At 55.4% G+C, this 23,748-nt stretch overlaps 6 protein-coding genes across 6 annotated transcripts; 2 read left to right on the forward strand and 4 right to left on the reverse strand.

The window, feature by feature from the left end:
* Nucleotides 1–314: 314 nt before the first annotated feature.
* E0L32_003314 (uncharacterized protein) lies at nucleotides 315–2,706 on the reverse strand (the record flags this gene model as incomplete). Its single annotated transcript, XM_031137601.1, has 5 exons — nucleotides 315–1,060; nucleotides 1,179–1,671; nucleotides 1,727–1,989; nucleotides 2,051–2,359; nucleotides 2,655–2,706. The coding sequence occupies 5 exons, from the start codon at nucleotides 2,704–2,706 to the stop codon at nucleotides 315–317; spliced, it is 1,863 nt and encodes a 620-aa protein (XP_030998907.1).
* Nucleotides 2,707–4,635: 1,929 nt separating this feature from the next.
* On the forward strand, nucleotides 4,636–7,138 carry E0L32_003315 (uncharacterized protein; the record flags this gene model as incomplete). The annotated part of the gene is made up of 2 exons (XM_031137602.1): nucleotides 4,636–6,943; nucleotides 7,029–7,138. 2 exons carry the CDS (start codon nucleotides 4,636–4,638, stop codon nucleotides 7,136–7,138), a joined length of 2,418 nt encoding a protein of 805 aa, XP_030998908.1.
* Nucleotides 7,139–8,527: 1,389 nt separating this feature from the next.
* On the forward strand, nucleotides 8,528–9,672 carry E0L32_003316 (uncharacterized protein; the record flags this gene model as incomplete). Its single annotated transcript, XM_031137603.1, has 3 exons — nucleotides 8,528–8,689; nucleotides 8,809–9,083; nucleotides 9,222–9,672. 3 exons carry the CDS (start codon nucleotides 8,528–8,530, stop codon nucleotides 9,670–9,672), a joined length of 888 nt encoding a protein of 295 aa, XP_030998909.1.
* Nucleotides 9,673–10,810: 1,138 nt separating this feature from the next.
* Nucleotides 10,811–13,755, reverse strand: E0L32_003317 (uncharacterized protein; the record flags this gene model as incomplete). Its single annotated transcript, XM_031137604.1, has 3 exons — nucleotides 10,811–11,197; nucleotides 11,259–12,635; nucleotides 12,691–13,755. The coding sequence occupies 3 exons, from the start codon at nucleotides 13,753–13,755 to the stop codon at nucleotides 10,811–10,813; spliced, it is 2,829 nt and encodes a 942-aa protein (XP_030998910.1).
* Nucleotides 13,756–17,066: 3,311 nt separating this feature from the next.
* On the reverse strand, nucleotides 17,067–17,923 carry E0L32_003318 (uncharacterized protein; the record flags this gene model as incomplete). The annotated part of the gene is made up of 2 exons (XM_031137605.1): nucleotides 17,067–17,724; nucleotides 17,784–17,923. The coding sequence occupies 2 exons, from the start codon at nucleotides 17,921–17,923 to the stop codon at nucleotides 17,067–17,069; spliced, it is 798 nt and encodes a 265-aa protein (XP_030998911.1).
* Nucleotides 17,924–18,761: 838 nt separating this feature from the next.
* Nucleotides 18,762–21,141, reverse strand: E0L32_003319 (uncharacterized protein; the record flags this gene model as incomplete). The annotated part of the gene is made up of 13 exons (XM_031137606.1): nucleotides 18,762–19,108; nucleotides 19,172–19,274; nucleotides 19,343–19,383; nucleotides 19,444–19,531; nucleotides 19,589–19,635; nucleotides 19,729–19,746; nucleotides 19,802–19,865; nucleotides 20,011–20,051; nucleotides 20,144–20,339; nucleotides 20,425–20,750; nucleotides 20,812–20,884; nucleotides 20,967–20,992; nucleotides 21,063–21,141. 13 exons carry the CDS (start codon nucleotides 21,139–21,141, stop codon nucleotides 18,762–18,764), a joined length of 1,449 nt encoding a protein of 482 aa, XP_030998912.1.
* Nucleotides 21,142–23,748: the final 2,607 nt, after the last annotated feature.

Raw genomic sequence — 23,748 nt, forward strand, 5'->3', positions numbered from 1 at the left:
CGATTGTCCATTCTCGAAAATCCTACTCCTGTCCCCTTAAGATTTGTTCAAACTTGGTATCTTTTGTTCGCCTTTTCCCATGCCCTCTCCAAATCCATCCAAAAAGAAGCAAAAAAGCCATCATCTCGTGTATCACATTACCCCATTTTATATAGGTAGGTATATATGCTCGCCAAGAGGAACCCGGTAAAAAAGAAAACTCCCGATATTATGCATAAAGCGAAGAACAGACACAGCAAGGGAGAAAAATAATATAAAGGAACAAAGGTAAAAAAAGAGACCCCACCCAGCTGGAGAGGGGGGTTGTATCGCTCTCAGCCCTCGATCTCGTCGTCCCCTTGCTTGGCCCGCCAGTCCGGATCGTCCCTGTTGTGCTCGAGGTCCTTGCCGCCGGCCGACATGCTGCGCAGGCGCACGTGGGCGCCTGCCGGCCCGGGCCCCCCGACGATGGTGCTGCTGCGCTTGACGATGCTCTGCGGCGACAGGGGCGGCGAGACGGGCGCCAGGTCGTCGGGCTCCGGGATGACCGTCTCCTCGGGCACGCTGCGGGCGTTCTTGCTGGCGGCCAGCTTGCGCTGGGCGTCGCGCGCCAGGCCGTCGTCGTCGTCATCGTCACTGCCGTCGTCGCCGTCGGCGTCGATGTCCAGCATGGCCTCCTCGTACAGCTCCTCGATGTCGCGGGCGTCGACGGGCCGGTAGGGCCCCTCGCCTTCGCGCATGAAGAAGGGCGGCACGGCGCCGAGGACGGCGATGGCGGCCAGCGTCCACCAGCCCGTGATCATGTACCCGCGCTGCACGCCCCAGGTGAAGGCGGCGCCGGTGAGGGCGGGGCCCGCGGCGCGGCCCACGCCGCTGAAGGTGGTGGCGAAGCCGTTGAGGGTGCCGAGGATCTTGAGCGAGGGCGCGGCGTTGGTGAGCATGATGGTGATGCAGGGGAAGCCGATGATGCCGACGAAGCCCTTGACGAGCAGGATGAGGCCCAGGGCGGCGTAGCGCGTGCGCTCGGTCTGGATGAGCCCCGTGTAGGGGGTCACGAGGTAGACGACGGGGTAGAGGAGCACTGTTTGTGCGGTCAGCGAGTGTGGGCGGTTAGTGGTACTCTTGGGGGGAGAGACGGACGGAAAAGGAGTTGGGCAGGCAAGGGTGGAGGAGAGGGCTTGCGGTGATGAGGGACTTACTTGCGAGTCTGTAGCACCTGAGCGAACCGAATCGGGTGCAGAGGGGTGGGAAGATGAAGAACTGGATGACGCCGCAGGCTACTCCGTAGGCGGTGAAGATGGTCCCTATCCTCCCGGACTCCAAGCCGAAGCCGCCAGAGAACTTGAACGGTAGCTTGGTGTTGTGCTTGTCAGGCACCTGGGTGGGATAGTTCAGAAACACCGGAAGGACCTGGTCGTAGGCGACGGAGTGCAGGGCGAGAAAGGTGTAGCACACGAGGGCCATGATGGTGTCGTAGGTGAAGATGTCGCCGGTCTTGGGCTCCGGGGTGATGTCCACGATCAGATCGGCGGGGTCCCTCTCGTCCTGGGTGAGCAGCGGAGCAGAAGCCTCGGCGTCGACAAGCGAATGTCTGCGTAGGTGCGGACGGGGATGGCGTTGGAAGGACCGGGTCAGCTTTTCGCCCAAGACCAGACCCCAGTCCCTGCTGTGCTTCTTGCTTGCAAGTGTTTCCTAGCAGTTGTCAGGCCCCGTGCTTCCCTCACAGTATGCGGTTACAACAACGTACCTCGAGGAACAGTGCCGCAGTGATGACGGACAGTGTGAAGAAAACGCAAGCCACGAGATTGGGCAACGCAAATGGAAACTTTTTGAGAAACTCGATGTTGCCAAACAACGAAGGATATTGCTCGGCGGGCTTGGCAAAGAAACCGCCAAAGGCAGGGCCAAAGACGGAGCCTATCGACCAGACCAAGGGCATGATGGAAAATGCCTTGGGTTGAAGTACCTTCTCGGGAACCATCTCGGCAACCATGGTCCTGATAATGCCAACTATGACGAAAGGTTAGTCTACTCGCTGTGACAAAAAAAAATACAAGAGGCGCATACGCACCATTGCCGTTCCCGGCACCGAGGAGGGCTCTGACAGCGATAGCCATCGGCAGAGAGGTCGAGATTCCCCAGAAGATGAAGCATATCATGGTGCAGGTAAGGCCGAGGAGGATGGTAGGCTTTCGGCCTATCCGGTCGGATGCCCAGCCCCAAGGGACGGCCGTGAGACTCTGGGATATTGAGAAGATAGCGCCGACAATGCCGGCCCACTTTGCGATGTCATTCTTGCCGATGCCAAACCCCTTGATCATCTCTGGCAGATAAGGGAAGACGGAGGTCAAGGCGAGAGGTTCTGAAAACCGAACAACGGCTGCAGCAGAGGTTAGTTACTCTGCCAGCAGAAGAGAGTGGAAAGACGAGGACTGTGCGATAACATGCCATGAGGCTGTCACGGACCGTGCTCGTTGGGAAGGAGGGATTCATAGTAGCCTTGCTGCCAGAGACTGGACGAAAGAAGGCTCCCTAGGCCGGATGACGAGGAATAGGGACAGTCCACATGATGCCGGTCCCAAGGGGACGAGCCTATCCGGCTGTAGAAGAGTGAAAGACAGAGACTGAGTATGACTAGAGACAACAGAACACCTTGACGTTTGTCGTCAACTTACCAAGAATAGCCAGCTGCTTCGTCGGCAGCCTGGGTTCCAGATCCTTGGCCATGTTGATGAGAAGCCACCTAACTCGGCACCAAAGAGGTTCAAGGGCTATGAGTTCAACATGCAGATAGCGCGGCTGGGCGAGGATCTACGAAAGCCTCGCCTTGTGTGGGTTTCGACGGTCGTTGTCACTTTGTTGCGTGGGGACAGCCAAGGTCTCACGATGAAAGAGAGTGCAGGAATGGATTTCTTCTTGTCAGTCTAAACTAGCAGAGAAGTGACATAAAGAGCCTTGAGCGTCAAGAGGGGAATCAGACAGCACGTAAAGGACAGACTTGGGACAAGAGAAGGGCGTTGACTATGATTGGGAAACCAATAACAGACATAATGGAAGAGGGAGGGAGAGAGAGAAAGAGAGACGCGAAGAGGCAAACACGACAGGCCGGAGATCGGGAGGGAGTCATAGAACAAGCCTTTGGATGGGTGAAAGCCCGCCGTGAGCCGGGGGCGTCAACTGCAGAGTGTGGCCCGCCTGCACGACGGCCATGCACGCACCTTCACGGCAGCGCTAAGAGAATTTGGCTGTGGGAGTGGGCCCCGGGACATGGGTTTTTTTTCTTCGTCGCTGTTGGTCTCGCACCTACTTGTACTTGTAGTTCTCTAATGCTCCTCCGCGCGGTGCCGCCGGAGCCGCAAAGGCGTTGAACCTTCGGCTGTCGCGCCGATGTCAACGGGCCGGTGTATGACATGACATGACATGACGTGACTTGACGTGGGTGCAGCAGCAGCACTTGGCAACGTGAACCCGGTGCTCTGAGAGACAGAAACAAAACTGAAGTCTGAATAATCGCCTCTTCATCACAAGGCAAGACAAGACAAGACGGTGGGTACGGCGTTCTCTCTTGAGCAGTCATGGTGACCCCCAGATTTTTTTGCATTTTGGCAGCGGTGATGGGTCCGTTGTCGGGGCCTAGAGCAGACAGGCCCCACCCTCCACTGTTTCTCGCCCCCTCCTTTTCGGTGCACTTTGCGGTGTGACCGTGTGAGTGCAGCATCCGATTGGGAAGCAAAGAAAAAAAGGCTGCGCTCTGCCTGCAGTTCGTCTCAGTTCCTCCGGTCGGTGGCTGGCAGGTCTGCAAGTCTGGTGCCCCCGATTAGACATAATCAATCCCATGATTGGCTGTGTTTGACCGGGCACCGGTGGAGATCGTCGTCGGTCCTTGCACCGTCAACGGACCCTTGCCGTCACTCACTCATCTCTTGCATGAGAGAGTGCACGAGGTCAAGAGGTGAAAAGAAGGAACTGCAGAATAGGCAGTCCATGTCGGACCGTCGAAAGGTGGAGATTCAGAAGGGAAAACAGTGGCTGTCGTGTGTCCAGTGACGAATGGCCGAGTGAGAGTCCATGGCGATGATCCGAGCCAAGGCCAGGCCAAGCTCGATCCATTTGCAAAGAAACGAGTCGCATCTCGGAGCCTCAAACAGTCTTCATATCTACACCAGACCTCAATCGAAGACACAAGGAATCTAGATGTCTGGTCAATTGCATGTCAAGAGTGATGGCATTGAAATACTTGTACCTGGGACTATGTACCTTTGCACCGAGTTCTTGTACTGTGACTGGACTGACCAGATCGGCAGTGGTCCGAGCGTTTTCCCCAAATAGGCAGCTCCTCACCCCAATCTTCAAGTACAATCTAAGATTAGCTAAGTCGGGTCCCTCCTACTCCGTAGAGCTTGGGTGGCGTAATCGTAATCGCTTTGCCTCGGGCACGACCTTCACACAATCAATCGCATGAGTGAAATAACACAACTCGGGTGACAGACCTGTCGAGGCTCTCCCATCCCAGTTGCTCTGTTCATAGATAGCCCTTTCCCTCAAGCTTGTCCGGATCTCTCCCTTCCCAATCCGGACCACCGCCGTCCCGCTGTTTGATCGGTGGAGTGACGCCATTCCGCACCCGGCCTTGCACGGCGCCGCCGTCCGGCCAAGATGCCCGGAGAGCACACCCCCTTGATAGCCACCGTCCAGGTCGGCCCGCCCCGGCACCGCTATCCGCACAACATTGTCCGCCGCTTCTGCACCATTGCCCTCTCCTCCATTCTCATCTGGTTCCTCGCCGCTTTCTTGTTCACCGTTGCCTTCGGACCCAAACACCCCCATCACCGGCATCGTCACGGCCACGACCAGTGGTCGTGGCCCGGGTGCAAAGACAGGAAGCTGAGCTATGAGCAGCTCAAGGAGATCCTCCTCGATACCCCGGACAGTAAGCTCGCCGAGAAGTGGCTCGAGTACTACACATCCGGCCCCCATCTAGCTGGCCAGAACTACTCTCAGGCCCTATGGACCAAGGAACGCTGGGAAGAGTGGGGTGTCGCCTCGGACATTGTGACCTATGATGTCTACCTCAACAAGCCCGTCGACCACCGCGTTGCCTTGCTGGAGAAGTCCAAGAAGGGCACATCATCTTGGAAGGTGGCCTTCGAAGCCCCGCTGAAGGAGGACGTCATCGAGGAAGACCCTACTTCAGCGCTCGAGGACAGCGTGCCTACCTTCCACGGCTACTCCGCAAGCGGCAATGTCACAGCGCCCATCGTCTACGTCAACTACGGATCGTACCAAGACTATGAGGATCTGCTCAGAGCCAACGTCAGCCTGGAGGGCAAGATCGCCCTTGCTCGCTACGGCGGCATGTTCCGGGGCCTCAAGGTGAAGCGCGCCCAGGAGCTCGGCATGGTCGGCGCAATCCTCTTTAGCGATCCTGGCGACGATGGAGAGATCACCGAAGAGAACGGATACAAGCCGTATCCCGAGGGTCCTGCACGACAGCCCAGCAGCGTCCAGCGAGGGAGCGTGCAATTCCTCAGCTTCGCCCCTGGTGACCCAACTACTCCAGGCTATCCATCCAAGCCCGGCGTCCCTCGAGGCCCCACGGAAGGTTTCATCCCCAGCATACCCTCTGTTCCCATCTCTTACCGGGATGCACTACCAATCCTCCAGGCCCTGAATGGCCATGGACCCAAGGCCAAGGACTTCAACAAGTACTGGACTAGAAATCTGGGACTAAAGCATCTGGGTGTTGACTACAACATCGGCCCAACCCCTGATGATCTCGTGGTCAACCTCTACAACAAGCAAGACTACTCAATCACGCCCATTTGGAACGTTATTGGTGTCATCAATGGCTCCATCCCTGACGAAGTCATTGTCGTCGGCAACCACCGCGATGCCTGGGTTGCAGGCGGTGCTGTCGACCCCAACAGTGGATCGTCAGTCTTGAACGAGGTCGTTCGCAGCTTCGGCAAGGCCCTGGAGAACGGCTGGAAGCCGCTGCGAACCATTGTCTTTGCGTCGTGGGACGGCGAGGAGTATGGCCTGCTGGGAAGCACAGAGTGGGTAGAGGAGTTTGCCCCTTGGCTCGACCACGCAAACGTCGCGTACCTGAACCTCGATACCGCCATCGGAGGCAAGCAGTTCGGCGCGGCTGCCGCGCCTCTCCTCAACAACATTCTCTATGAAGTGACCGCCGAGGTCCAATCGCCCGACCAGTCGACTCCTGGCCAGACTGTGCGTGACACCTGGGACGGCAAGATCAAGACGATGGGCAGCGGTAGCGATTTTACCGCCTTCCAGGACCGAGCTGGCATTCCCTGTGCCCACGTCGAATTCGGCGGAGGCCACAAGGATCCAGTCTACCACTACCACAGCAACTACGACAGCTTCTACTGGGTCAAGACCTTCGGCGACCCGGGCTTCAAGTACCACAGGACCATGGCGCAGATCTTTGGCCTGATGACGGCCAAGCTCGCAGACGAACCTGTCGTCTCCTTCAGCGCCGTCGACTACGCTGACGCACTGGACGCTTACATCGACAAGGTCGCTGACAAGCTGGACATGGTCCTTGGTGCGGTCGTCCTAGATGTCGACTCCCTGGACGACGAGGAGCAGCTCGCGCTGCGCAGTGGGACCGGCGCCGGCAGGCTCGAGCTACAGGCCAGCAAGAGGCAAGAAGCCGAGGAGTTCAAGGCCTCGCTCGACAAGCTGTACAAGGCCGTCTGGGAGTTTGCCAAGCAGGCCAACACGCTCGACGCGCGCGCCGACGAGCTGAGGCGCAAGGTCGACGAGCGCCTGCCCTGGTGGCGCTGGCCGGCCAAGCTGCGCCTGGGCTTCCAGATCCGCAAGGTCAACGACAAGTACAAGCAGCTGGAGCGCAACTTCCTGTACGAGCCGGGCCTGGACGGCCGGGACTGGTTCAAGCACGTTGTCTTTGCGCCGGGGCTGTGGACTGGATACGCTGGAGGTGAGTTTCTCCTCCCATTGACTCATAATTTTACCCCGTGTCTCTCAAGTCGGCAGGTGAATGCTAACGTGGCTTGAACTTGTAGCTGTCTTCCCGGGGTTGGACGAGAGCATCGACGCCGGAGACTACAAGAACGCGTTGAGGTGGGTTGACATTATTGAGTCGTGCATCTTGAAGGGTGCCGAGAGCATGTAACCATTTTCTGAAAGGAGGACCTTGTGAACAAAAGGGGGGGCTGGGGAGTAGGGACGATAATTATCTGAGTACAGTATAGCGAAGCATGAAGAAACAGAACATCTAGCCCTCCGCTGAGGCCGAATCACAATATCCCACATCTTCCTTATTCTCGCCCTTGTTTCTCTCCCAAGTCGCATCCAATACCTAGACCCTCTGACACAAGTGCCGGCAGTAAAGTGCTAGGCAACGGGACCACGATGGGACCGCAACGGGAAGCCCAACGGGAAGCACAACGCTCTCTCTTGGCAGCGGGGGATGGTCCATGTCTCCGTCTTCAGCTGGCGTGGGTCCTCGACCAGGGAGAGAATGCCTTGAGGTAATTACTTACTTGTAGTGTCCCCAGTAGTTGCTTCAGCCGCACCTCTTTTGAGATTAGGCCTCATCTCTTTGAGTACCGAAACCCAACTCTTGCTTTTTCCAACCCTGCCACTCTTGCATCACGGTCGTCTTGGCCACTATGACTGCAAACATGCTCTCAAAGGATAGAAGGTCGGGAAAGAGTGGCCTGTTCAGTTATCTGGATGAGATTTGGTATTGCATCTGTCAGTGACAATATATCAAACAGGTCCTCGGTCAGCCCAGATCTGCCTTTCTCCTTCTTTGAAGACCAACCCAAGTGGGCTGCCGTCTAAGCAGCCTGCACTAGAGGGCATACGTGTGTGTGATGTACTACGTAAGCCCGGAAGACGTTGCGAAGGCATTGTGAAAAGATCATCCTCCAAGACCACAACCACACGTTCATCGGGCACTGGACCGTGACCCCTGGCCACGGTTTGATCAACCAAGGTCCTTACGAAACAGTGATCGCCAAGCTCGACACTCACTGGACGCTCCGTACTTCGCTAAAGTAGAGCTAACATTGGCTGGCCCTCTTGCCAACCCCTGCACCGACCGCCCTCTGCCTCTGGGGGACATGCAGCAGGCCTTGCAGAAGGACCCGTCTGGTGGAGGTTTAGCACGCATCTGCCGCGGTTTGACGAGGCAGACTTGCTTCTCTGAGGTGAAGTTAACTGAGCTAGTTAAGCCAAGACTTGAGGGATGAAGGGCGCGCAGTTGCTGCTTGGCGGCTTGCTTGGATCTGGGGGTGAGTGAGCCCTTGACCTTGATTAGCTTGAACTGTTGTGATGACAAAAGCTGTTTGATGTCCCCCCTTCCCAGCTGTGATCGAGTCTTTGCTATTGTTTCCTCTCCTCTCCCGACCCGAGGCTTCATTTCCAGTTATTGGTGACTTTGGTTTTGTTTTCTTTTCGTGATCCATCCATTTGTTGACTTATACACACTTCTCTTGGCCCATTCGAACTACACCCTCCTCGACATAAACTCGACTCGGGGACCAGAAAACACACAATGGTGGCAATAGCTCCCGGCCGGGAGCACATCCCCGGGCACCCCAAGGCCTTCATCGCCGTCCGCTTCATCTCGCTCATCATCGGCCTCGTCGTCCTCGCCTGCGATGCCTACAGCCTCTCCCGCCTCGCCTTCAGCGGCAACTCCCTCATGATGTTCACGGTAAGGTTTCCAAGAACACGAAAAACCATCCAAGAAAGATAAATTTCTCTCTCTCTCTCCTTTTTTTCAATTTACACAAAACGCTTATCATCATCGTGCTTCTTCTCCCCCGCCCGCAGTCCATCGCCAACCTCATCACCTGCCTCTACGTCATCGTCGCCGAGCTCGGCGTCCCGGCCGCGTACAACTACTGGCCCGTGCTGGGCCTCGACGTCTTCATGGCCGTCTTCTGGCTCGTCTCGTTCGCCCTGCTCGCCTCGCAGGTCGCCCCGCTCTTCAAGGGCGTGACCTACTGCGACTGGTACTACGGCTGCTACTCGTACGAGCTCGAGGGCGAGAGCCTCGCCTGGTCCGCCGTCCTGGCCGCCGTAGCCGGCCTCGGCGGTCTCGAGTTGTGAGTCTTTTTTGAGTTTTGGCCTCTTCTCTCCGCAGCAGAGGGGAGGACATAGCATATACTAGATGCCTTCGAAAAGAAAGAAGAAGATCCTCGACTAACGCTTGCACCCCTCACCCCTTCTCTCCCGGAAAACAGCGCCCTGTACATCGTCGCCCTAGTCATCGGCTCCATCTACCTCTCCCGCCACCGCAAGGCCGGCGGCCACTGCATGCCTCTCGGCGCCGGCGCAGCTACCAGCGCTCCCACCGCTGCGGCGGCCCCAGGCGGCGAGAAGACCGAGGCCGGGGCGACCTACACCTCGACGGTGCCCCTGCAGGAGCAACAGCCGCCATACCAACCACAGCAGCAGCAACCCGGCTACCCGGCCGGCCAGGCCATGACGCCGCCGCCCCAGCAGATGCACCAGCCGCAGCCGTACTACCCGCAGCAGACGCCGAGCCCGCTGACCGCGCAGTCGTCGGTGGCCGGGTATCCCCCCCAGCAGCAGCAGCAGCCGCAAGCGCAGTACCACGAGGTGTCTGGGACACAGGCAGGATACAACCCTCAACAACAACAGCAACAACACCAGCAGCAGCAGCAGCAGTAGTGGGTACTTGCAGTGGAAGCGTGATGATGGGCGGTGGAGAGGGGTTAGCCTATGTATCACATTTGCACGGCGCAATATTCGATCAAGATACATCCCAGGTGATGATGTTGAGCAGTAAACAGGGAGGGGTCTAGGGGTAAGGAAAGAGGGCCGGGTTTGTCATGATAACCAATATTTGAATGCTTACGATTTGTACCCTTTGAGCCTGAGCTACGCATTACACAATACACAATACACGATACAAAGATTCCAGACAGAGATATTGGCCCAACCTGTGCACTAAAGCTGTTCGCCAGCCAAAGGGCCGAGGGAAGAAAGGCCCAGTAGAAGTCGGTTGACAAGACCTTCGAATGCAAACAGATCACGAGAGAAACTCGAAACTGGCCATGACGGTACCTATGCACAGGAATGACTTCGGGTCATAGCGTCCTCCGCCAGATGATTGAAAGTATACATATGCAACATGCTAATCTGCACCACCTCCGCCCACTCAAAAAAACAAGTAGAGAGACCAGACTTCGGTCCTCTCCATCTTCTTCTCCCTTCCAGCTAATCAATCCACCATACAAGAGTTCGACATTAACAGAATAGTCCACAACACACACGTCTCTTCCCCCCAACATGCGTGTTGCTTGAGCCGTACAATGTGCAAGAAGCCCACGTCCTATGTCGATGCCAAAAAAAACCCCCAACCATGCCATCCGTTTCCTGGGCTAACTCCTGGATAAAGTTCTGCTTGGGCTATTGTCGAACACGAGGATACTTCCGTCAACCTCCCTTCTATAACCCAGACAAGAATGCAAACAAACCCCGGACGTCCTCTCCGTCAAGCCGTTAAGCCCTTCAAGGAGGAAAAGCCGATACTGAGAAACGCCGGGCGTCGCGGAATCGCCACTACCATCCACATAAAGTCGTTATAAAGAGGAGGCATAGAGCATGCCCCCCAAACGCAGCAAAAGGCCGTCATGCAAAGCGGGCGGGGGTATCAAAGCAGAGCCGCAAACCGAAGCAATGCCGTATACACACAAGTGAAAGATAGAGATGATTGTTTAGGTTTTTTTTCTTCGGAAAAAAACCGCATTTTCGTTCCACATTACTTAAGGACAAGGCGCGAGTGGAGTTGCTGGGGGGGGGGGACTCATGAAAAGTCATCGTCGCCGTTGGCCATGACGAGCCGGTCGATCCGCTGGACGAGCTCCTTGGTCTCGCGGGCGATCTCAAAGGCGATCGGGGGCAGGGTCTGCGTCCACATGCGCCACTCGCGGTCGTTGGGGCCCTTGCCATCGGCAGCGAGATCCTCGCCGCGGTCGCCAGCTTCCAACAGCCGCTGGCGGCAGGTCTCGAGGCGGTCGAGCATCTGACCGCCGTTGCCACTCGATTCGGTCTCGGAGACAACCTTGCCCACAATGTCGGCGATGTCGTTGATCTGGCCCGTGATCTCGTCGATGGCAGCGTCACTTCGGATGGAGCCTACAAGATTCTGAATGGTTTGGACCAGGATAGCTGTCTGGTCATCCAAGTAGATCTGCAGCGTAAAAAAAAATTAGCAACTGCTCACTAGTAGAGGGCGTCGTGAATCAACCGACCTTGAGGTCCTCATCTCGATTCCGCATGCCATAGCCATTGGGCGCCGGCGGCAGTGCCTTGGAGACACCCATGAAGCCCGCGCCATTACCATTAGGAAGACCGTTACCGCGCGACATAGGACGCTTGGCTGAATACCTATCCACCGACTCTCGCGGAGAGCTGATGGGACTATAAGCAGAAGAACCGACACTAGCACGGGGACCGAGTCCCTGGAAAGGAGGTGGCGGAGGCAGTGACTCTTCAGTCGACAGGGTAGTCGACGTTGTCTGTCCATTGCTCCGCGGCGAGAAGAAACCGGTCGAGTCTACCGGGGTGATGGTGCCGTCATCATCGTCCTCGAGCTCCCCAGCCGGGGTTGATCGGATCTTGACGGTTCGCAGTAGTTCGACAACGGCGGCGACGAGATGGGACGCGGCAGCATCCAGTAGCGAGACGGGCGAGATTCCAGCAGACATCGCAAAGTTCTTGGCGGCCGTGATGAGATTGTTGGCAGTAGATGACACGCGCGCCTTGAGTTTGCCTTGGAGCTGCGCGACCTCACCACTGCTGGCGGGCGACTCATCAATGTCCTTGGTAATCCTGCGCACGCTGACAACAACAGCCTTCATCGAGTCAATGGCCTTCTCTGACTCCTCTGTCCTCGCCCGTCTGAGCAGCTCGTCGATGGCAATCTGGAACTTGGTAACGTGAACGTCCTTAACCATGCCGTTGTCCATAGTAAAGCCCTTCTCCCGCACATACTTGCCCGCATCTTGATCGATAGTCAAGCCCATAGACGAAGCCCGCATGTTTCGGAGCTGTGTCTTGGTGCGGGCATAACGATTGCGCCAGTCGCGCACCTCTTGTTCCAGGGATTCGATGGTCCTCTCCAGCTCTGACTGCTTCTCCCACGCGGAACCACTCTGCTCAGAGAGCAGCCTCATCTCCTTGAGGAAACCCTGGGCCTCCCGGCGAACCTCCTCGGTGACGGCTTGTTGTTCCCTCAACGTCATCCTCAGTTCCTGGTTCTCTTTCTCGAGCTCAGCGTTGCCGTTGCCAGCCCCTTTGCTAAGATTCGAGTTCGCAGAAAGGCGGAGGGATTCTACCTGCTCTCGTAAGTCGCGAGTTTCCGCTGCATGGTCGTCCCTCATCCTGCCCAGTTCTTGCTGAAGCGAGTCGTTAAGGTTCTGGGCATCGGCCAGTTGCGATTCGAGGTCTCGGCGGAGATCAGCAAGCTCTTGCTTCTCCACGTTCGCCGCCGTGGCTCGAGAACGCTCTCCATCCATTAGTGAGCTCAGCTCATCGTCCTTTTTCTTCATCGCAGTCTCCATGTCATCCAGCCTTGCGCGCATTTCTCGCACTTGGTTCTCATAGTCCTCGATCATGCGTTTGTCGTCCTATAAAGACAAAATTAGTGCATGTGCGCATGTACGGTGCCAAAGAATAACATACCTCAGAGCGAGCAGGGGGGAAGGGCGGGTCGTCTCGCTTGCTCTGTCTCCGCCTCCCGGGAGAGCCATCCAGACCATAGGGATCTGCGTTTTTGTTACTGACAGGCGACGCAGGCTCGTCATCTTCCTCCACCATCGTACTCTTGTTAGGAACTATAGTATTGCTCTGGAACTGCTTTGGCTGGGGCCGATCATAGTTGTTTGGCGGCAATCCGGGCGAGGGAGGGACACTGTAGCCATTCCCCATGGGCGGGCCCATACCGCTTCGCATGGACCTGATCGAACCGGACTCGGAAGGCCGCCTGATGCGGTTGGGACCTCGGGGCGGGAAGCCACCCATACCATTGACGGGTGTACCAGTTCTACTGGGAGCACGAACCGACGAGGCTGGGCTGCCCATCCGCGGAATGTCGCCTGCAGAAAATCGAGGAAACCTCCTCTCCAACTCGACAAAGACATCCGTCGCAAGATCTCGAAAGCGCGGAGGCCCTAATGATGACAGCTTCTGTCTCGCCTGGTTTCGTTTCGGATGGAAACTCTCCTCCGGCATGAGGTAGGGCGGCGGCCCTGCGTTGGGAGGAGCGTTGGGGGGCCTTCTGGCGAAGGCCTGTCTTCGCATAAGTTCGTCAAACACATCCGTACTGAGCTCGAGGAACTGGACAGAGGTCAGGCGCTGCAGCTTGTCGCGGGCCTTGTTGGGTTGGGAGTTGGGCTTTCCATCGCGAGAAGTCGAGGACAGGAAGCGCTTGAGCGCGACGTAGTGTTCCCCCAGTATGCCCTCGGTATCCTCTCCTCGCGTGCTCCTCCCGCTCTCGCTTCGTGCATACAGATTCGTTGCCGTACTCGACCTGCCGATCGACGGCGGTGGTGAAGGGCCGCCAGCGCTGCGCGGCCCTGGGGGGAAAGCGGCGCCATTCATGGTTCCCATCGAGCTTCCCGAGTTTGGAGGCGAGATTATCTGGGAGCGGGAAGCGGGATATGGCCCGTCGGTGTCCCTAGGCGTGTACGCTGACCACTCGTTACTTCCTATTGAGACTGGAGATAGAGGTGCATTGAGTCCGTTCATTGTACTCTAGTCAGGGCCCAGGGTGGTTTCGAAGAATGGATAGATCGATGTCTCTCAGCGGGCGCTAGGCGGCAAGGCGACCGCTCCCGCAAGACGGCAGCTAGGCTCCAGCTCTCAACCCACGCGAAGCAGGTGTAGCCCAAAACTCTATTCCTTCGTTCTCGGCGGTCTCGCGATGCTCCCGTCACACATCCACAAGGGCGGCGGGAAGGAGAATTAATCGGTGGTACAGCGACAGCCGGCGGCGGAGACTGGGGGTCAGTGCCGTGCGACAAAAGGGCGGGTAGACGCTGTGTGCGGTGTCTTGGTTTGCTCGTGGCACGACAATCCGCGACGCAGTCTCAGCAGATGTGCTGAGGCATGAAACGTCAAAGGTGGTCGCAAGGGTGGTTCGGCCAATGGGTGAAGGGCCTGGCGGCTCGAAAGGGGGTTGTGCTTTGATACCGACACAAGAGGCTCAGACTCGATTCGGAGGGAAGAAGAAGCGGCACAGCCTGAACTATACACAGATGGAATGTCGCGAAATCGCAAAAAAAAAGATTAAGGCTCGCGCCAGGCTGCTGAGACTCGGAGACGAAGTGACTATGGACGCCTTCACAGAATAGGTTTGAAGAAGAGGCCCTGGGCGAGGAGCGGCGGTGGTGCAGATTGCCGATCAAGGGATGCGCCCCCCGTCCGTCTAGAATCAGGGCGGTGGTGTCTCTCCCTCCTCTCTTTTGGTTGGAGCGGCGGGCGGGTGCGCAGTCTGGCTCTGGGCTGGTGCTTGGTGCAACGACTTGCTGGGGTCTTCTTTGGGTCCAGGTCCAGAGGAGCAACTGCAAGGGTGCGTGGGTGGCTGAATCTGACTGGACCGGCGGGCGGTAAGATGGGGATTCGATACAAGGAACAAGGGAAAAGGTAGCGCAGCATGCACTTGTCCCCTTTCTGCTAACGGCGACGCAACGGCCTCGAGCAAGTCACTGGTCCATCCGCTTGCCTGGCCCAAGGTGGTGTTGGTCACGGAAGAGCAGCCCAAGGATTTGGCCGACAAGGCCAGGATCCAGTTAGTCAAGTACCCGACAATAGTACACCAAAAAAGTGCACGCGCCAGAATCGGAAGGTTGGAACCCTCGAAAAATTTGCGAATGCTCTAATGTCACCGTAGTCATGCAAATTGCATGCCTACATATGTACCTACAGGAACCTACAGATAGTTCTCCATCAGGGCTCCAGTAAGGGTCACGGGCGTTGGCACCGCTTTGCCTGTTGATGAGGCTCGGTGTCGAGGCCATTATCCCCGCTCCGTAAGACCTTCATTCTTCCTGAACACGCGGGCTGATCTTTCGATTCAAAACAATACCTAGGTAGCTGACGTTTTTGCCTTTCCAGCGGGGTTCCTTCCGGGGGATTCGTCGCTTTGTTCCTAAATATGAAGCTACAAGTACTTTCGTAAGATTTCCTTTCAGAAACCGGGCAGACAACCGTACGTGGGTACTTTCAAGGCCATGGATAATTTCAGTCAGCCCAAAAGTACCTAGGTACCTAATGCAAAGACCCGTCAAACGGTAGGCGGCGTGGGGTCTTGGGTATCGAAGCGTGCGTACCTATCATGGCCATCCTTTCTTTCAGCTAAAAAGGGGATCTGGGGCATGAAACGCCCACCACAACGCTTCACCCGCTGGCTATTAACCGCGCAAGTGGCTGCATCTACGTTATTTGTCAGGCACGGCACCTGGCATCTGCTATACCGCACCTATTTAAGCATACATGTAGTCTACCTAGGTACTTAATAGCTATGATAAACCGTTTGCGAACCTTTATCCTCGCGCCATCTGTTTGTCTCCCTGACAAACAAAGAAGCTTTCTCGAAGCACACGATCACTGTCGAGGTTGCATCCACCAGTGTACCTCCATAGGCATGCGCATACAGGTACGTACACCCCGATCAAAGCAGAACCCAGGCCTTGCTTTGATCCTGGCTTCTGCTTTGTTAGGTCCCCTTTTCGGGTTGAGGGCATTAGACTCGATTCGGACATGTCCATTTCGCCTAATGCCTACGGTCGTTGGCTAGGCCTGCTGAACCCAGCAGTAAATCTCCCGAACCGTATTACGGAGTGCCTTACCTACAGAGATGCACCAACAGGCGAACGCCGGAGGCTCTGGAAATTTGGAGGCTCACGCACTGGCCTAGCTGAACCGAGCAATGTACTTGTAATGAATGACCCAATCCCAACTGACCATTGGGGACTCGACAAAATTAAACATTCAGGTAGTTGGGCACGGTAGGTACGTTAACCGCCGCGCACCAAACGAGCCGAGACCAATCGCAGTCCTACAGGTTGTCGCCTACAGGGTCGTCGCCCAACAAAGCTGGGTCGTGAACCTGCCGCTCATGAAGCTCCCATCTGCATGGATGGAGCTCGATGAGCAAGCCACTGACACAGGCTGCCTTGTTCTGGCCTTGCCCCTAGGTACTCCGTAATTTCAAGGTCCCAAACCGGCCCCTTCTCAAGTCGCGACCGGCGCCTTAGCGGGGACAGGGGCATGCGTGGCGGTGTACTCCCCGTTATCATTTTTTCGTTGCAGGGAAACCGGGGTTTGTCCTTGCACGGAGGCATCCGATCGGGCAGACGACCACACGATTTAGAGCTGGTCCAACTGGGAAAGACACGCAAGCTTGTAATGGAGTCGCAGACTGTCTACCTACCATAGCTGTCGTGAACCGCCAGCATGGAAGGTAGGTATCTCGAGCTTCGTTCATGGGTGCAGCTTCTCCATGCTCTTCGGCACTAGGCGCCAAGTAGGTAGGTAGGTAGCTAGGCTTTGTAATGAGCTGATGAAAAGACTTGTTCAAACATTCCTCGGCTCTATTAGATCTCCAGTCCGTACCTCCAAGAATTCAACTCTGTCTGCCAAGTACGAAGACCGACATCTGCATGCCTCACTCAGCATCTACCACCCTCTGCAGTGGGGCCGCATTGCATGCTCTCATGGCAATATGGAATGTGATATGCGTCTGCGAGATATGAAGGATCCCAAGAACCACCCAGCGATGGAAAAACTGCCTGCCGCACCCCAAGAAACCAAAGGCATAGAGTCAAGGGTAAAAAGAAAAAAAATCCATTCCGTATGTGAATCAGGTCTCTCCTGAGCGCCAGCACAATGCCAATAATGCTAGGGGTATCTTTGTCCCAACCAACCGTAAACTCCGTAGTACAAACGCCGTCCAGATGGGTTTGGATCCCATTTCCCGTAAAACTCCATCGAAACCGTCATAAATCAAACATCAAAAGCTGGTCAAACAGTCAGGATGTCCGCTCTTGGCTTGTCCGTTAAAACCAGGCCAAGGTCCAGGTTGCTGGGAGGTTAGGCCATCTCTCTTGCCACTCAGCCAGGATGTCCGGCACGCGTTCATCAAAGCTGGACCGGGCAGCGGCGTTGCCGCTGTCAAAGGACATGGCGCCGACCTTTTCCCGTTCTTCAGCTGCTGCCGCATTTAACGAATTGGCAAGGTCAAGAATGCCTCCACCTCCGATGGCCGCCTCCTCGTGGTTGTCGCGGATGTCTACATTGATAACATGAACTGGGCGGTTCAATGGCGAGCCTCGAGCCAAAAGATCATCAATGACGGCATCCCAGCAACGTTCTTCACAGGTGATGACCACATCTACCACTCCGCCCTCGGTCCCGTCACTGCCCATTTCCTTAGCATGGTCGAGCCGCGGAATGCCAATCTGCCAGTCTTGCCACCTCTCAGGGCCCCATTTCACACCACGATTCCGTCCAAGCATGTTTAGAATGCCATTGGCACGGTAAAGACGGGGATCTTTTGCCTCCAGCTCCTTGTACATGCTATCATAAGAGGTCTTGTTGAAGTGGTACACATTGGGTTGCGTGATGGTTGGACCAGGCAGTCGTACCAAGGAGCCTGTGCCGAAAGATATGACGGGATAATGGGCTTGGGAGAGGCGAAGATGGGCTTCCATGGATCTAGAGGTAAATGTCAGCATATACGAATCCCAATCAACCTGCTGCTCATCGCGTCGTACCTGTTGTTGTTGCTGGCACACACCGTGCAAAACTTTAGTTTGAAGCCACCACTGTCTTCAGCTTGTCCATTCTGCTGTACAGCATCCGCAACTGGTGCGGCGAGGGCGGCTGCCCCGTTGGCAGCCTCTGAGGTGGACATGTTTTTCGTGTTGATTCCACTATGCGGCCAAAGGCTAAGGCAAACGCCACGCGAATGTCAGTGATGAGAGTCTTCCGAGCAGAGCGGCGGCATGAGACAGGCTTTGGGTGGAAATATCAGATAGTTTGCGTAATTTGTAATTTAAGATGTCATCAAGCGACTCAGACAGCTCCAATATGAAATCATCATAGAAAGGCGTAGGGAAAGTTGGGACAAGGAGGTTGAGGGCGTGGATGACAACGTACCTGATGCATACCGGGGCAATTCAAGCTTGCTTTCTACAGAGCTGCCAGCTTTGAAGACGGGAGCAGCTAATGTAACAAGCCTCCTCCTTCTGGATTTCCGGGAGCAAGACCCAAGTTTCGACACCGGGTTTGTGAAGCTTTTGTGGTTGACACCAGTTTGATTGAGCAGGTGTCGAATTTGACGTGAACAAGGGCTGTGGTCAAAGCTTGTGGGTCTTCAACAGCCAATAAGCACGCGGACTGGCAGCCAGCTCCCGACCAGCTGTGACTACATGTAGAGGTAGGCACTGGGCAATGATGCTCAGCAATAGCAATCCAATAGCAGATCAGTCAGTGGGTGCAAGAGAACAAGCCTTCAAAACACAATTTGAACGGTCTAGATCACCAGGAATTATCTATTCATATTCGTTTGTAATAGCAAGTGCAAGTAATCAGACTTTGAATCAATTGCAAAATATCGATGTACTATGAACTGCGTAAATCAGGAAGACTCTCTTTTTTAGAACCTCGATAGCGCCGTTTTGGGAAATCGTACAAATGTGGTACTCGCTATGGTCTGCATCCGTCTCGTTGTATCGAATGCCCCGGACCGTCTATACCTTAACCTTCTTAGCAGTGCTGCCGTTCGTCTCCTGCGCAACGGTCTCGTCCAATGCCCTCTTCTCCGGCTCGGCGGCAAGGTCCTTCTCCGCCTGCTTGAACTTGGCGTGCTCCTCGGACGTCAAGTCGGGAAGCAGAGGCTTCTCCTCATCCGCGGTGAGGTTCAAGTGGAAGGTGCGGATAATGGAATCGGCATCGTCGATGGCGAGCGGCCTTACATCGGCCATGGCCTTGATCTTCTGGGTGCAAAGCTTGACCTGGGCATCGGTCATCGACAGACCAAGCTGCTCGACACGGCTCTTGATGGCGTTCCAGCCCGTCAATCTTGAAGCGAAGTGGACTAAAGGCAGAATCGTGCGTTAGGTGATTGTCCAAGTCGCATCTTGTTACTGGTGACACATACCGTAGCGTGAAAGACCAAAGTCCTCGGGCTTGAGAATCTCATATGTTGACGGGTTGTTCAGGATAGCCTTGGCATGGATACCAGCCTTGTGGGTGAAAGCGCACTATCCGGGGTGTTAGCCAGTGGCAATGGATATGTTTCCAGAGAGGTCCTTAATGTGAGAAAACGTACGAATCCAGTGATGGGGTTGTTGAAGGGGATGTTGATTTGCACTGCTACTGTTAGCTTGTTGTTGCCTCGAATGGAGGGTTTAGGCTCAGTCAACAACATACCCGCATCGGCCACAAGGTTCTCGAGATCCTTGAGCTTGTGAAGCTTGTATTTGCTGGTGACATATTCACGGTCGGCGACAATCATCCTCTTTTGAACGTTGTTAGTTTCTGGATCGTAAAACGAATCACGGGTCTTAGGACGTACCGCCATCAGGCCACCCAGGGTGGTGATGCCATTGCGCTCGCCAATACCTTCATGTATATATTAGTACGAATCCAAAACGGCATAGAGGCGTCGACTTCGCCTGTCGAGAAGTGTTCTCCCGGGTAGGGCCATAAACATACCGAGAACCGAGGTGTCCACTATGGAGGCATTAGTACAAGGATGGCAATGCACAGAGACTATGAAAAGACTTACCATGAGTTGCACCGGCTTCAAGAGCACAGTAAGCATTGGCCACGGCGCAGCCAGTGTCGTCGTGCTGGAGTGGGCGATTAGCTGAGCTGTCTCCACAATATCGGCTCGAAGTAGCGGTGTCACAACGGCCGCAAGTCCGCATCGTTTCAAGAACTGAGAACGACGTGTGCGTCATATGCACGGTCGGAATCATGATGGGTACAACTTACGAAATGGGTCTCGATATCGCACCGGACGACACCACGCAGAGCTATTCATGGATGATTAGCCAATGTCTGATCCACGAATACTATTCATCGCATCGAAGATGAGTAGCCCTAGAAGTAATGATAATTAACTTACTCCTTACGAGGTCGTAGACCTGTCTGGGGCTGGCACAGCCGACGGTGTCCGCAATACCCACGCGCGTGACGCCTACCTTGTCAACAGCGCTGTAAACGGAGAGGAGGTCGACGAGGTCGGAGCGGAAAGAATCCTCGCTGGAGAAGCGGATCTCAAGGCCCTTGGACTTGACAAACTCAATGACCTCAATGGCAGTCTATTGTAATGATGAGCACGGTACTCTTCACATGAGAAAGGGGACCGAAAAGGCCCTGCAATTCGCTGGAACGGTAGTGACCCACGTTGATGATATAAGTCATATCCTTGCCGTGCGAGTGCTCGCGAAGGTAGGACGAAGTGCCAATGACGACGTCGAGGCCGTCGACACCCGTCTCGACGGCCAGTCGAGCATCGTCCATGTGGCACCGGACGTGGGTGAGAATCTTGGCCTTGAGGCCAAGCTTGCAGATCGCCTCGCAGTCCTTTCTGGACTGCTCGGAGGCGGCGGGCGAGGTAAGTTCGATGTAGTCGACGCCAAAGTCATCGAGGGCCCTGGCAATCTTGATCTTGGTCTCGGTGTCGAAGAAGGCGTTGGCGAACTGCTCGCCCTCGCGGAGGGTAGACTCGACTGGCGGCGGACACGAAGATCAGTGGATGCACTTCTTGTTGCCAATTGGCGACGAACTTACTGATCTTAAATCTTGAGACATTGCTCAAGAAGTCGCCGACGGGTCTGTAGGGGCTGGAGTGTTGCGGCTTGGTCTATCAAGCAGTGCAATTAGAGACTTGAACGAGGGGACCTGACATCACACGCCTCTTCATTGGACACAAAATAAAGGCTTACGGGAATGGCAGTGAAGCCAGGGTGGGCTGGAACACGGCAGGTTAGCTCTGGAGCACGAGAGACGGCCCTCGTGGGCGGATGGAGGGCATGACAAACAGGCATCGGAGCCATTGGTGCCGTTAGCACCGTTAGCATGGCCGTTCGAGGCCGGGGCGGCGTCGGGAGTTGGGCACATTGTCGCGGCAGGCTATGTGTGAGGGTAACGAGGGTTCTGAGGTGCGTTGGGTTTGTGTTAAACTTGGAGAACAGATCAATTGATCAGCCGGAGTCGTCCAAGAGTCGGTGGATATAGTTTTTTTACTTGCGTCGTTTGAGTCACCAGCGGCAAAAAATGGGAAAAGTGTGGGGAAGAGAAAGGCGGACAGCCTGGGGGGCTTGTACGAAGTGCAGAGCAGAAGCAGGAAAGTGGATTCTATTCCGATCCCGCAGCAACTGATGTCGTCCTGGGTGCGGCCAATTGAGCCTTCCTCCTATCAGAACTTGGCGAAAAAATTCTGGACGCCCGCCTCTCACCGGTCCACTGAAAGTTTGCTCGTCTTTGGCTATTACTCGACACTAAAGATAGCCGCAGCGTGCTGCCGGGGCCGAGATCTCCCCTCCGGAATTGAGGTGCTCGTCTCTCGACCAAACGCCTACGGAGTAAGGCGGTGAATGGAATCTAGGAAAAAAGAGTTGGTTGGTGCACTTGCAGTGACATGGGGTACGTCACGAGCAAACAGGCGCTCAGAGAGGCAATACTGTGGACATTCTGCAAGGAACCCCGCCTCGTCCGTTCCTGAGTGGCCAGTTGGCCACCGTTTGCTATTGGTGATGGGTCTTTTAGCAATCCAGCTGATATCGTGTGATATGCTCGCTCGAGGAGTCATCTTGTTTGCTTCCTTCTGTAGAGAAGGGAGATATCACATTGATACTTGCACTTGGAACCTTGCGCGGCTATTTTGTAGTTGGTAGTATTGGTTCCCGTCGATAGTTAGGATGGGCGCCAACGTGTCGATATCAAGCGCGATATATCTTTGCTCTGTTTGGCATAATGATTATCCATGGTGCCATGTGGCAATTGAACCACCGAGAAGAACAACCCAGCCGTTGGTGATCAGTGGGGTCTTCTCTATAAGGTCTCGTCCTGAGATGAGATGACAGCCTCGGTGTCTGGGCGCAGTGTTAGAATTGTTTTTCCGAGAGCCAAGGTTTCCCGCCACTGGAATCGAAAGAACCAGGTACACTGGTCCGCATTATAAGAGCTGTTTAAAGCGGCAAGTGTGCACAGTGAATATTCGAAATGGGCATGCCTCTTCGGGATGTGCCATCAAGGCCCAAGAGGAGAGGAGAGAGAGAGACAGAAGACGGATCTAGACTTTTCTCAATGTTCGAGGCGGTGTGCCGGGGTGTGAGTGACCACTTGCAGAAAGGAACAAATCTCAGCATTGACAGGTAAACTCGGCTCGGTGGTGAAGGCAGGCGATGCCACCTAAGGCTTGGTCTGAGTGGTCTCCGTCAGATGGCGGAATAGCCTCTGGATCATGATGCCCGAGAGCATCAGACTTTTACCTACCTTGCCTACCTAGTAGTTAAATGAACCAAATAGCGACAGGCCTCAGCCCGAGTATTGCGACTCATTGCAAGGTGGGGTTTGTCAATCATCCCTCACCATAATCAGAATTTAATATGGTCTTTGCTTATTTCGTTCTAGGAAAATGCATTTCTCCAAGCGACATTCCTGTCGTTGCCCATCCGGTCCTAATGACAAACGAGAGAAATTCATTGCAGCAGACCATGAAGTTGGTCACCAAGCTACCTAGGGTAGGTCGAGTCAATCCCTCACAATCACCATCTGGGATGAAAACCGGTAGGCGTCGCAGCAGCAAGGGTCGTTGTTCCTGCAAGTACCCTACGGGGATGGGCGTTTCAAAGTAGATCTCGCTGGAGCTGGCACTATCTAATATTAGCTAGCGCATGCCCGTTAGATCTCGAGGGCCTCATGGCCATTGACTCGTCTCCAGCAGCTGTGTGGGTTTCGACTGCAAAGCACCGCGCTTATTCGTAGGACCACCGAATTGATGGGGGGTGGTCGGGCAGAGAACCCCTCCTCCAACTCGTTAGAGAGGAGGAAATGATGAACTAGAGGCCCCGAACAGGCGGGTACAGAACGGTGCTCCACTGCGTCAGGCGCCCGAGTGTTTCGTTGGACAGCCCAGTCAGAAGCTGGCGGCGGGTGGGTTGTGTTGGTGGGTGCAGGTGCGTGCTGTGTGTCTGCGTCGCATCCAGCACTGGGAGCTGGGCAGTTGTTCTTTTTTCCCCAGGAGAGGAGGGGATCGTTGATATTGCTCTTTGCTGTCTTGTTTCACATCCACAACCCTATACCACACACCGGGTATACACACTGCCTGGACGAGGCATGTGTGTCTGATTTGTCTGCTCTGGTTGACCGTGTCTTGATTGTCTCTTGTCTCTTCTCCGACCAGATACTTGAGAAAGAGAGAGAGAGACCCTTGCTTTTTGCCTCTTTGTCTTTTGCTCGACCTCATCCACCACACCCCCCCTCTCCTCTCCTTCCCGCTTCGAGGGACATTCGATTGAGACATTCTCACCACTTTCCATCATTCTCCCATTCCCCTTCTCGGGAGGGAGGACCCCGTAGCGCAAAGCGCCAGGGCCACCTTTCATTTCTGAGCCTTCCTGGTGTTGTCGCATAACACTCCGTCGTCAGCACATCCCCCTCCTTTTTTCTCCTGGCAGGAACCCGCGATAGGCTCTCAAGTCCGCCGCACCAGGCAGAACCACC

Source organism: Thyridium curvatum (assembly GCF_004353045.1).
Source record: "Thyridium curvatum strain D216 chromosome Unknown NODE_14_length_560046_cov_85.173820, whole genome shotgun sequence".
Taxonomy (NCBI): domain Eukaryota; kingdom Fungi; phylum Ascomycota; class Sordariomycetes; order Thyridiales; family Thyridiaceae; genus Thyridium; species Thyridium curvatum.